Genomic DNA, 13,401 nt, shown 5'->3' with positions numbered 1-13,401 from the left:
TTAAGTACCATGGCTTTTGCAAGCATCTGGTAGCCTGCAGGCTGGTTTTGAGTCATGACGGTTGGATGTTATTTTATCTGCAAGTTATCAAGCAGCTTGAGGTGAAACACCATGAGAAAGGAAGAGCAGCAATTAGTCACCATCCCATGAAAGGCTGCAACCTGCTCCCTTCTCTAAATCTCATCTGTTCTTCTTAGCTGGATTACCAGGGGTAGGAGGCTCCGTTTCTCTCCTGAGGTTTTAGTACTGGATTGCAAAGCCAGTGGTACTACACAGGGGTATAACATGACCATCATCTGGAAAACATGCACAGAGGCAGGGGGGCTGGGTTTATGCAGAAACCAACCATAGTCTGGTCCAAAAATCTATAGGACATATTGCTTAATTTACCCAATCCCTGTTCTTTGAATTCAGCTTTATTTTACCAAGCACTCTGGATTAGCGGGTCATGCTACAGAGTCTTGGTGGGAGGTTGTTTGCTCACTTCATGCACTTTGAGAAGTTTTGAGGCAACATGGAAAGACTGTAGGTTCAGTTTTGTCCCAATCAACATTTGTGAATGCTGTCTGTTTGGGCCTCCACAAAAGCACATGGTGCTAGAAATCCCAACTTAGACAAATCAAATGTTTTTAATGGCATCAGCAGCTGGAGGGCAAACAGCCAGGCCCACAGATATTTAAAAAGTAATAAAATATGCTTGACTTCCACTCCTCGGTTTGCAACCACAGAACAGAAATGAGTCTCATATACCAGGTAATTCCTGCTTAGGGCACCATCAAAAACACACCTTAAGCACTGAGAAGGTGAAGGCGAAGCACAGGAATGCAACAGCAAAAGTATTTTATAAAAGTAAACTTGAGGTTTGTAAGCCCTTAGCGAAGAACTGCCTCCCCCTATTCCCTGCGCTTTGCTCCTGACTGACTTGGAAGGCCCAGCCCTGCTCTCACGACTAGGTTAGGGAAAGGTGTTGCTCTAAAGAGGGTTTCAAAGTATTTAAATTCTGTTTTCTGTCAGATTTTCATTCCTGAGGGTGACCTGAGGGCCCCAGAGAGACCCCATAGGCCCCATAGAGAGACCCCCCTCGGTGTGCGTGCTGAGGCTGACAGAGTGGTAAAGGCTGAGGCAGCGAGGACAGAAGAGCAACATTTTCTGTCAGCATTAAACTTAAAATTCAGTTAATTTGGGGGGAATTCCTCTCTGTTCTGTGTGGATCTCTCTGCTGCGGTACATTGGAGGGTTAAGTGTTGTTGGTACAGCCCCCAGGCCCTTGCCTGGCACCTGTATAGGGGCAGTTGTGGGAGCCAGGCCTGCAAGTGGCTGCCCCTCATGAATGGTTCCCCAGTGGTCCATGTGGAAAAAGACCAAATGCACGTGTATGGGGGCATCATTCTGCCAATAAAACCCTTGTAGGGAAATGGTAGTGGCTGCAGGGGGGAATAAATAAGGGAGAGACAAACACAGGACCATAGAGGGGAATGACAATGACCGGAATAACAGGCACGGGGGTTGGAAGGTAACTGCACTGAAGCCATGAGGCTGTTGGTGCCCTGCCTTTTGGAACAGTTTGTGACGACTGGGGGAGGGAGTTTGCCTTGTTTTAATCGGGAGTAACCGCACTCAGAGCAGTTGTCATCTGCCACCTAGTCTGCCTGCCTCCCTGCCTTTTCGGCTTGGCAGTCTCCTCATTTTCCCCTGCACGTCCCGGTGCTTTGACAAACGAGCCCCTCTTCAGGGCATCCCCGGCCATTGGGGCTGCGTTTCTCTTGCGGCTGGTGCTCCTCAAAGCTGCAGCTGCCGCCACCTCCCCACCACACAGCCTGAAGGGGGGAAAAACGGGTCTGGGGGGGTGCAGTGCTCCGAGGGGCAGGCAATCACAGGTGGCACTGCCACCAGCACACAACGCGTTACTCCAGGTAGGCTGCAGCAGGCGGCTCAGACCTTCCTGCTGCGGACTGGGCAGTGCCGCCACCGGTTTCGTGCTGTGAGGCACACGGAGGCCTAACGCAGCTGCCAGTGCCGGTGTTACGTGCAGGTATACGCGTGTCGGTGAATAGACATTAAATAAGCGGAGAGAGAGAGATTCCATCATTTTATTCCACATCGCTTGGTGTCCTGTGGTGTTTTTTTTGGCCCATTTTGTTCACGGCCAGGGCTCTAGTGAGTTGAGGGGACGTTAATGTGTATTTGGGGCTGAAATGAGCGTTTTTATTAAAAATCTCGCGACCCCGCTTTGAACAGAGCTCCTCACTGAGGAGCCGCCTCCCCCAGCCCCCCCGGCCCCTTCCAGGGCTCTGTCCCTTTAACTGCCCGGCCCCGCCCCTCCCCTCCCCCACCGGCTCCAGGCGCGGCCCCGCCCCTCGGGTTGCGCAACCCCGCGAGGGGGGGGGGCGATGAGGTAACGGCGCTGGGGGGGGGGGGCGCGGCCCCGCCCTGCGCGGCGCCTTTAAGAGCCCGGGTCACGTGACCCCAGCTCCCGGCCTGCTCTGGGCACCGGGCCCCTCCCGCACCTGTTGGGGGCGGGGCTTGGAGGGAGCCCCGCCCCCTTCTATCCCCTCCTCCCGCACACCCCCCCCCCCCCCTCTTTCCGCCGCGCATGCGCGCTGCGCGGCACGGCCGGATCGCGCATTCAAAATGGCGGCCGCGATGGACGTGGACACCCCCAGCGGCACCAACAGCGGCGCGGGCAAGAAGCGCTTCGAAGTGAAGAAAGTGAGGCCCGGCGGGGCGCGGCGCGGCGGGCCCGGGGGTCGGTGCCGGTCCCGGTCCCGCTGGCACTGAGCGGGGCGGGGGCGGCTCCGCGCTGCCCTCCCGGAGCCGGCCGCCCGGCCGCACACCGGAGGGGCGGGGCTTGCGGGGAGCTTGGCGTGCGTCCCAGCCAATGGCCGCCGAGCGCGGAGGGGAGCCGACCAATCAGCGGGCGCGGGCCGGTCCTGTCAGCGCCCGCCGGGCCGCTCCTGTCAGAGGCGGGGGTGGGGGCCGCGGGGTCGGGGTGCGTTGCGCTGCGCCGCGCCGCGCCTCAGCTGGCCCCGGGGCTGGGATCTGGGGAAGCGATAAGGGTGCGCGATAAGGGCCGCTTACTGTGGTGCTGGTACTGACCCGGTGGCCCTCAGCAGCACTTGGGAGTCTGCGTGCCTCCTCCTTCAGAATCCACAGGTTGTGGGATGGAGGAGAAACGCTACATGTAAATAGAGCACACTACAAAAAATACACGGCAGTGCAGGCAATAGGGTCAGGGACTGAAAACGTAGGAATTAAAAAACCACACAGACTATGTAACCGGTAAATGAAGGCCATAACGTCTACCAACATACCGTTGGGTCGTGTTGAACATTGAAGGCAAACCCATCTGTGTTGGGAATTTACAGAAGACACCATTCTGGATTTTTCTAGGGAGGAGGGAGGAATAAAACAGCGCTATGTTTCCCCGCATAGCTGGTGTTAACAACCTCATTCTGAATTGGTTTGCTAAAATTGCCACGGAATTTTTTAGTTAACCCGTCCGCTGAGGTAGCATGGAACAGAGAGATTCCTCTTTTCATCTGTATTTTATCTTTGAAAGGTTTATTTGGCAGCACTTTGAGATTTTTTATTTTTGCAAAAGAGATGGGTCAGGAGTCGGTGAGGGGCAAAGTCAGCGATGGTTCTGGTTGTTGGCCCCAACCGTTACTGGAAGAACTGATGCAAGTAACGGAAATTCCTCGTAACAAAATGGCATCTGAATTGGCCTTTCTCCAAAGCACTGTCCTTTCCATCACAACTGAGGATGTGGCACAAGGAACATCCATGTCTGTACATCTCGAATAGAAATGCAGATGCTTGCGATTGCTTGACAAAAAATAAAAAGGGGGCGACTGAGGGGGGTACCTGATTCTGAAACTGGGTCCGAGAGGTATGTGTGAAGGCAATGTACCACTGCTTTCCAGCAACGCTTCTCAACTCATGAGAAAGAATTACTCTGGAGATAAATGATTTTTTAAAATATCCCAGCGTTTCCATTTCAGAAATAAATGAGATCTTGAGGAAGTACATGAACTGTCGTATGCTATAAATTGAGTGAAAATTATGTTTTTATTTTTCTTTTTTTTTCCCCCCTCTCTAGTGGAATGCAGTAGCTCTCTGGGCATGGGACATTGTGGTTGACAACTGTGCCATTTGCAGAAACCATATTATGGATCTATGTAAGTAAACAGTGGGGAAGAGAGCTGACAGTTCTGACATGTACATGACGCACAGCTGAAATTTCCACTGTTCAGGTTATATTTCAGTAAATCCAGCTTTCAGCTCAGAAATAAGTCTTGGCAGAGCACATACTAAGCTCTGTTTTACATAATGCTGAAGTTCTGTAATCTCTTTTTGTGACCCCTGTCACTGTACTGTTCTTCCCTCACCCTTATCTTCTAAAGAATAGAATCACTTGGTACTGTATCTGCAGAAGAGCTGATGGTGCTGAGTGTATTTTGAATCCACACAAACAAAAGGAAAGGAAGTGATAATAAAGAGCCAGTAGGAAGTCAAATTATTTCGGGTCGACAGGTATTGCTCACAAAGAGAGGCGTTAGAGGTTAGGGCTGTGGGCGTTGGGACAGGTATCAACTTTTTGACGGCAACCATTAGGAATAAATCTTGTGCTGCTTTCTGTGTCCCACTGGCCAGGAAAGGCTCAGACCAGTGACTTTTTTTGACTACTTGTTCTACAAAAGCTCCCTTACAGAAGTTAGTATGTGTTATACCATAGGGAATTTTATGACTACTTAGAAAATGAACTGGTTGTTTACAAACAGGATAATCAAATATTAAAACTGAAGACCAAGTATTGCTACTACTGATTTTATTTTATTTTATTTTTTGACAGTTAACTAAAAAAACATGCTTGCTGTGTTGGAAAATAAAGTAATAATAGGATTAAGTACAAACATTTCTATTGTGAAACAGGTGTGCATATACAAAGTCACTGGTTTTAGTCCCGTTAAGGATTCGTAATAAGTACAAAACCAATTTTTTTTCACTCAAAAATTTGGCAGGATATTACTTACACAATAACTGTCCACTTTTTTTTCAGTAGCAAGGGACAAAATACCTTTCAATATACCCCAGACATAAATTTGTCTGTGTTACTAAAATGGTTGGACTGTGGGACCCCAGAAAGCAAGAGCTATGATGTCTGAGAAAGGCTAGGCACAATTCCATTGTGATAGCTTTGTTAAAGTAACAAAACTCAGCACAGGTAATGGTAACACTGTCAATAAGCCTATATGAAACCAAAAAAAAAAAAGTTTATAGTAGTAATTGGAGAGAGATGCACCTGATTTCACATTATAATTAAACATTTGTTACAGAACTACTTTCAGAAGTTTTTGTTGTGTTTTCTTTTATTAAAAAAAAAAAAAAGAAAAAAAAAGAAAAAAAAAAAAAAGAAAACACACTAACAGGGCTGAAACTAAGTTAAGCAAGTTGACTTCTTTGTTATGGGGCAGTTGTGTTTGTAGTTTGAGCCAGCTACTTCCTATCCATCCCTCGCTTTATTCTTGGTTATTAGAATGGGAATGATGACACTAAAAACAAGTGATAGTAATGATATTGAAATACACCAAAATCCTTTGGCATAAAAATGTACTTTAAAAGTACCTCTAACCTGTACCACACTGAAAAATAGTTGAGGTTGACACTGACTTCAGCTTAGTCTCTCACGTTTATGATTTATTAGAGAGGAGAAAGCTGGAAAGAGTGTAGACAGATGTTACTTTTTCAGTAGTGAATTTATTCTGTTGAAAGTGCATAGGTAGGTTATGGAAAAACAGCAAAGGAAAAGCAGATGGGTAACGTAGGGTTTTTTCTTTTTCCTTTCTTTCCAATCTTTTTTTGAGTTGTTCAAGCATAACGCGTTATTAGTTAGGGTATGAGCAACATTATGAAAAGCCTGAACTGTAAATGGTGGACCGAAATTGACAGTATACAGAGTAGAAAGGGTATCTAAATTGGTGTTCCGAGATCAGTGTTGGCTCTGGATTTACTTACTTCCTTGTTACAGGTCATTAATGATGTTAAGCAACGCTTTAATTAGATTTTCAAACATAAGATGTGAAGAGGTTGGAAATTGAGGAAAAATTACTAGAACGTACAGGGAAGAACAACAGAAGGTTCGGTTTGATAAAATGCAGGGTACAAATGCCTCCCTCGCCTAGTGATGAAGGGAAACCTTAAAAGGGCAAACATGAAAAGAGTGATAAGTACCGCCAGCCACGCTAATGGAGGATTGTTAACATTATAAATCCAACATCTAAAACTGGGATGTAACGATGTTAAGGTTTCATGCAGCCCTCCCAGTGCATGTACGTTACGACTTGGTTGTTGGTAATAAGGACAAAGGATTCCCCTGACCCTCAATACGGTTTATTTTCAGCACACAGAAGGGATGAGCAGACTTTCAGTGTTGTGTTTTTGTTCTTTTCTGGAGGGACCCACTTCCTCTTTAGATTTTATGTAAGCAGTGCTCCTGATTTCTTCAAAAGTTTGCTCTTTGGTGCTATCATTGCAGCGTGGCAAGTTGAGTGTTAGGAAACTCTGTGGTTGGGTTACCTTCTCATCTGAAATGTGGAATGCAGTCTTGTAAGGTGACCAGTGTATTTTTGAACCGTATAAAATGTGCCATCCAAATAGTGGTCCTTTTCTTTGGTAGTGAAATGCAAAGTATGAATTCAATGGTCTGGTTTCACAAGGATGGACAAATTGGTTAGAATCCGAAGCAGAATGTCAGGATGCTTAACAGGTTAGTTGGTTTTGGCTTTCTGAGAAGAACAGAACAGAACTAAGTATATAAAGTTTGCTAAGTCATGTATATATAGTTTGCTAAGTCATAAGTGAGCGTGGAAAGTGATAGCTGTGTACAAATATTTTGGGAGTGTGATTCTAAGAGGAAATGCTGACTGTCACACAAGGGGGCTATAAGTAGAAGGAATCATGACAATATGACAGGAGGAATTTAGGGTAAGTATTTGGAAAAACCTGCAGATAATTCTTAAGAAATGGAGAAAATTGCAAGGGGAAAGTCCTGAAAACCATCTGAAGTTTGAAAAACAATTGGAGAGCTCAGTCAATATTTTGTAAGTAAGAAATGTACAAGTTTACTTGCCTTTTTTTTTTTGTTGTTGTTTTTCTGCCTCTGGTTTAAAGCAATGTGTGCTGCCAGCCAAGGTATGTGCATTTTGTTCTGTTCTTCCCAGTGAGTCAGTGCCTTCAGAGCATCTCTTTGCCCCTTGCTTTCTAAGGTTAAGGGGGAACCTGTACCGTGGTTGCCCTTGCTGAAGGGAAAGCCATTTTGAAGAGCTCTGTCATCAAATTCAGCAGTGGGCTGTTGCTGCAGGAGGCGTGTGCTTGACTTCTGATACCTGCCACTGTGACTACCTACATGGAAATCTCGGGGTACTTGGGTTATAAACCTTCAGGAGGTTTCTGCAACAGGAGAAGTCCATGGAGAGGGACGGTTCCCAAGAGATGCTGAGATTCAGAAGTTGCCATTATGCAACATGCGTTGCTCTAACTCCCAGTGTTGAAACACTTCCATTGTCTCTTTCACATTTATTTACAGGTAGCTCGAGTTTTAGCTCCAGATACTCTGCCAAAAGCAAGGCAAAAGAAGAGGAGTTCAGTATTCCTCCGGTGCCTGTCACTGTCTCTCTTTCATCGCTTCTTTTGGGTCAGCAGCCAGAAAATAGCTCATCCTTCTTCCATAGCCAGAATCATCAGCTTTCATTTTCTGCTGGGGGCTGTCCATTTGTATTGTTGCATAGTTGATATCTTGTCCCTTTTTGAAATTAGGATAGTGGGAGTCCGGGAAGTGCTTCAGCTTTAGGGATTTCTTTTTTTGGCAGCCGAAGGTAGCAGTGCCAGCAGTAGTCTCCAGCCTGTTTGATGGGGGAGTTAAATCTGGCTGCCTTGTTGGGAGGGCCTTACATCACCGTGAGAGAACTCCTCTTCAGCTATTTCTGCAAAAGTTCATCTGTCCTCTTAAGCTTTTGGGACTGTTATATTTTAGACAGCACTTGTTGGTCAGCATGTGACGCTTAAATGAATTCCGGTCCTGCTCCTCTCCTTTACCTAAACCGTCTGTCTTCCCCCTCATTCACACTCAAAACGTGGGATCCTTTAAAGCTTGGAAAAAAAAAAAATCTGGGTTGTGATCCACAGGGCCCAGCTAACAGGTTAGGGCCACGTAGGGGGTAAAAAGGCAAAGCGACATAAGAATGGGCTAGATGGATTTCAGATCTAATATGCCCAGTATCCTGTCTCCAGCAGGGAAAGAGAAGAAACAAAATAAGGATACCGTGTGCTGCAATATTTTTCTGGCTTTCGTAGACTTCTGCAGTTAAAGGTTGCTTGCCAGTTGACTTTTTTTTTTTTTTTTTGCTTCAAATGGATTTCCTCTCTGTCTTTCAGTACTCATCTTTTCACCATTTTCTGCTAATGTACAGACTTGGGCCAAGTATTTCAAACTAACATATGTAGGATAAGCAGTAGGACCACGAGTCTGTATCACAGGAACAGTGAGATTTCTGCAGCAAATTGTAAACAGGTGCACGTTTCACCAAAGTGATTGAGGCTCTTCAAGGTTCTTGAACGCCTTCCATTTTCTTAATCAGATTTAGTTTTATTGCTGCATGTGTTGACGGCTGAAGGCATGAAGTCATCAGACTTTTCAGCCGTACTTTTCAGCTGAACTGGTTTTGTTCTCTTCTGTGGGCTGGCCAAGGACTGAGCTTTGGACCTTCTGTCGTGTATCGTATCGAGATGTAAAACACAATTAACAGAGGTTCATTCAAACCGTGCTGAACGGTTGTTGCTACTGAGCTTTCTTAGACCTGAGTCTTGCTGTGAGTAACTTCCCGTGACTGAGGTTAACCCATCTCCCTTGCATGTCATGAGAAGTTGGCTTTTCTCTAACTTCGTTCATCTCCACAGCTGAAAGAGAGTAGAAAACGGAGGAAGGGATAAATAGGACGGAAAAAATAAAGATCAGGTTTTTCAGCTAAACCTGTGGGGCATGAAAGTTTTTTGAATTCTTAATTTGTGAATCAGATTCCTTTTCCTCAGAGCATGTTTGAGCAAACGAAACGCAAACAGCGAATTGGAGCTCGTTCAGACGTTATCTTTGCCAGGAAAAAAAGATCTGCAAAAAAAAAAAGAAAGCAACAAGCCCATGTATCAAATCCTAAGCTGATCGTCTATCAGCACGCCTTCTTAAACCATTTTGGCTTGACTTTTAAAGGAAGCATCCTTTAGCAGAAAGCTAGATTAAATCGTTGGTCACAGGTTTGTGCTGCTGCCTGTGGAGGAGTTGGAAGTGTTTTCTTATTCTTCTGAAATTTCTTCCTGAGCTGGACCAGAAGTAAATTGTTCAAGCTTTAGAACAGAGAATCAGGTTGTCGGATTTATTTTCCTAGAGCAGTTCTTCCTTCCTCAGTCTCTTACCCATGCCACCTGAGACAAAACGTAAAACCTAACCCAAAGCCAAAAGTAGTCTTTATCCGTTTTGGGGTCATTCCATGTACTCATCTGTCAGGTACAAAGAGTTCAAAATACACATTTTAAACTTTTTTTTTTTACTGTGTTGTTTTTGGCGGTATACTTACCAGTCACAAGACCATGGGAAGGAGACAGACAAAGCCCATCATTATGTGAGCAAATTAATTTGTAAATGTAACTAATGGTACCAAACGTCTGACAAGATGAATGAATTTATATTCTGAGAAACCTGGATAAGAAATTTCAGTAAACTTTTCTTCAAAGCTCTGCTGCGACTGATAATCAGAACAGATGCGTTAAAACACAAGGGGAACCAAATAAAAATATTTATCCTTCAAATTTGGAAAACAGACACATGCCGCTGGTGGATGAGCTAAGTACTGCTGCCATCTGGAACTTTGGAATATTAAAAATGTAGAGGGAGAAGGAAAATGAGATGAAATATGTTTTGATCTAATAATTTTAGAAAAACGCTATGCATGAGAGCAACTGCTCTTGCCACTTTTTGATGTAATAAATGCAACAAAACTTTCTGATGTAATAAATGCAATTACAACCCTGTTGTAATGAAGGATACTACTGGCTGGTGTTGCATGTACATCTTTTTCTCCTGTATATATGTGTTGAATTTTTGTTTCCACAGGCATAGAATGTCAAGCAAACCAAGCGTCAGCTACCTCTGAAGAGTGCACAGTTGCATGGGGCGTCTGCAATGTAAGGGAAACTCTTCGGTTGCTTAGCTCACGTGCAGTGATGTTACCCCTTTTTCTCTTGACTTGGGACAAAGCTAGTTCTCTAAAACGTTTCAGATAATCCACTAGAAAAAAACCATCGCACACACAACTTTAAACACCGTCTGTTTAGTAGTGTGTGTAAAGGAGAGAGAAGGAGGGAAAAAACTGAGTGAGAGTTTGAGAGGTGTATGAGGAGGACACAGAAGAGAAGGGAGGAAGGGACGCCTTTACCTATATTTCTGGAAGCAGAACAGATCTTTAATTTTGAGCAGGATTTTCCTGATCAAGGTCCCGCGTAGGGGCCATGCCTTTTAATTTTTTTCTTTCCAGATAATAGGATTCGTCGAATGTCACCATGCTTGATTTGTCTTTATGCAGGCTGATTCAGGGAATCCATATGGGGTAATGAGGTGATTTGCTTTCCCTTTTGGAGGCAGACCAAATTGGTTCTAGTGTATAATCTCCAGTTCTTCGTTTGTGGCCATAAATGCTCCTTTGTACATGGTCCCAGTAGTACGTGAACTCAGACCTGCCTGCCTCTTAGCTAGCCTGGACCTGAGCTCGAAGACATATTTTTCCATAATGGAGTAACTCCCTGCTCACCCATCCCATCCTTGCTGTGCTGTGGGATCGAGTTACAGTGAGATAAGGCTGAAATAGGATTATAAATGTACCAATTCCCTCTGTAAAGGACAAGAGCAAATTTTTAATCATATGAGAATATTCTGGTGTCAAAATGAAGATTTCTGCCTGCAAAAGTTACCATGAATGGGACCTTGGCTTTGAGTAGCTATTTGGGGTATGGAAGAGGGTGTCTGTGCTAGGCACAGAACAGAGATTTTATTTTTTTTCTTTCTAATTTTGCAAGTTCATTTTTATGCAAGTGTTAGTTTGTCCAGAAGATTGTTGGAGAGCGTCAGCGTGTACACATACGTATCGTCCTTGCTACTCGCTGTGAAACTCTCTTTCTTGTCTTTCTGATGCTGCTGCTTATCAGCATCTGCTCTGCCAATTTTAGCAGCTGCTAAACTCCGCGCTCTCTCCTTCATCAGAAGTCAGTTGCTTGCCACTGCGTGTGCTGAGAAACGGGCTGCCTGCTGCCATTTCAATCCTTTGATTTCTCTCTGAAAATGCAGACCGGTTCCTCGGTTCTCCCAGTGAGCTGGAGGATCCGTCCTCCCCGCCTTTGTCTGCAGATGCTTGCTGCTCTTTTCTTACCATGATGCTTTCTGTGGTAGTTTGCACATCGAGCTGCCTTAGCGTGTTCTGAAATAACGTGGTTTGCGTTTTCTCTTCCAGCATGCTTTCCACTTCCACTGCATCTCTCGCTGGCTCAAAACTCGCCAAGTATGTCCGCTGGACAACAGGGAATGGGAGTTCCAAAAGTAGGTATCCTGCAGAGATTTGGAGATGAAAAATCTAATTGCCCTCCTGCTAATAGGAAGTAATGATGTCATTTATGAGGGTAATCTCGTGTTTGTGGGTCCGAGGGCATAGCTGCTGTTGGGAAAGGGTTTTTTTCTTTTCCACCTTGCTGTATAGTGACCTTCCCTTAGTCCCATGGTGGTGAGGAGCTCTGAAGGAAGCCCAAGTAGCTGTGGGGTACATGGGAGTTGTTAGAAAGTAGCGATTCCTATCGACCTTCTCTGTAAAGAACAGAGAGCGGAAGAGAAATGGAATTCACTGACAGTGGAGCCTCAGGTGAATATAATACTGCTGCATGAGCTGTTTGGGCTTAGAAAATGACCTGAATTTAGCTTCTGTTTCGAAGCATTTATACCAAAATGCCAGAAGTCTTGTTGAGGCCCTCTGCATTGTGACAATTTGGTTTGTAACTCTAATAGGATCAAAGATTAATACAGCTCTTTCCTGGCGTCTTAATTGTAGGTGTCCACATAGCCACTGCCACAGCCTTGACCCATTTATTCGTGATTTATACTTTTTATTTTGTATTCTTTGGAGGTCTTTTGTTAGACTAAGAATGGGAAACACACGGGTGTTTTTTGAGGGGTAATTGTATGTTGGCAGTGGGTAGTAAGTTTGTCACCTGCTTCGTTTATCCCTATCCTGTGCCATTTATCTCTTAACTGTGGGTTCACGCTCTTTTTTTCCTTCCCCTTTTTTAAAGCATATTAATTCTAACTAGAGTCCAGATTAAAACAAAGCAGAACATAATAAAACTCTTCGGGATTCTCTCTTTTTTTTAATTAAAAAAAGCATTAACCTATTGTATACTTGCAGGTACGGACACTAGAGATGGTCGTCACACTTCTTACGTCGTCACCCTCAGTTGTTCGTGTCCCTCTGGGTTTGTCCTAGCAACTTGAAAAATCAGCAGTGTATGCCATGTAACCCCAACTCCTCCCTGTTGTGTACCATTGAATAAAATCTTGCCGGAGCCTCCCGTCTGAGTGTGCCCTCCTTTCGTGAGCAGAAAGTCGGTGAACGAGGAAGGAGGATTATCTGTAGACTTCAGCCAGGGAACCCTTAAGCTGGGCTGTCAGCGTGCCCAGCTCCTGACTGCGGGTTTGGTCGCTCTCCCACGTGACTCAGAACCACGCCTCTGGCCCGCTGAAGTCAGCATCGAGCTGGGCGCGGGGCATGCCTGGCTGAGTAATTTATGCAAATGGCATTTCTTGTGGACCTGCTTCTTGCGGCTGGGCTGAAATGGTGATCTGTACAGTTAGGGCTTGTGTCACTCTTAGAAGTTATTCTCTCTTGCTTCGGCTCTCTAGTTTGACTAAACCAGCTCCCCTGCAGAGGAAAAATTCAGTACCTGTTTGCAGTTCCATCTATTGAGCCTGGGAAATGTTAACTAAATGTTCAGATTTTTTTTTATCAGTGGTCATAAAGCACTTCTGTGTGTCAGGTGCAAGTAAACCTGGGAAATTCACCCGATAGATTGACTGCAGAGCTGCAAATAAGCGGTGTATGAACAGACTCATGCTGGGTTGGCTTTTTACTGGTATTTTCCCAACCCACAGCTCTTAAGGGCCAGATGTTGTGACTCTGAAAACTGCACCATGTTTTGTTCGGTATCTGCTGTGCCAACCGGCATCCTCTTCGCTGCATCAAAATTTGGCTCCCATCTTGACAGCCTCAGCAGATGCCAGGGATTTGAACAAGGTCAGAGGAATCCTTCCTGCTA

General features: G+C 45.2%; 1 protein-coding gene across 1 annotated transcript; it reads left to right on the top strand.

Annotated features, from left to right (window-relative positions):
- Positions 1 to 2,614: 2,614 nt before the first annotated feature.
- Positions 2,615 to 12,657, top strand: RBX1 (ring-box 1). The gene is made up of 5 exons (XM_032207365.1): positions 2,615 to 2,709; positions 4,100 to 4,178; positions 10,163 to 10,233; positions 11,553 to 11,638; positions 12,495 to 12,657. Exons 1-5 carry the CDS (start codon positions 2,632 to 2,634, stop codon positions 12,505 to 12,507), a joined length of 327 nt encoding a protein of 108 aa, XP_032063256.1. The 5' UTR covers positions 2,615 to 2,631; the 3' UTR covers positions 12,508 to 12,657.
- The last annotated feature ends 744 nt before the right edge of the window (positions 12,658 to 13,401 follow it).

Source organism: Aythya fuligula, chromosome 1 (genome assembly GCF_009819795.1).
Source record: "Aythya fuligula isolate bAytFul2 chromosome 1, bAytFul2.pri, whole genome shotgun sequence".
Lineage (NCBI taxonomy): Eukaryota > Metazoa > Chordata > Aves > Anseriformes > Anatidae > Aythya > Aythya fuligula.
This window is presented reverse-complemented; position numbering and strand designations above follow the sequence as displayed.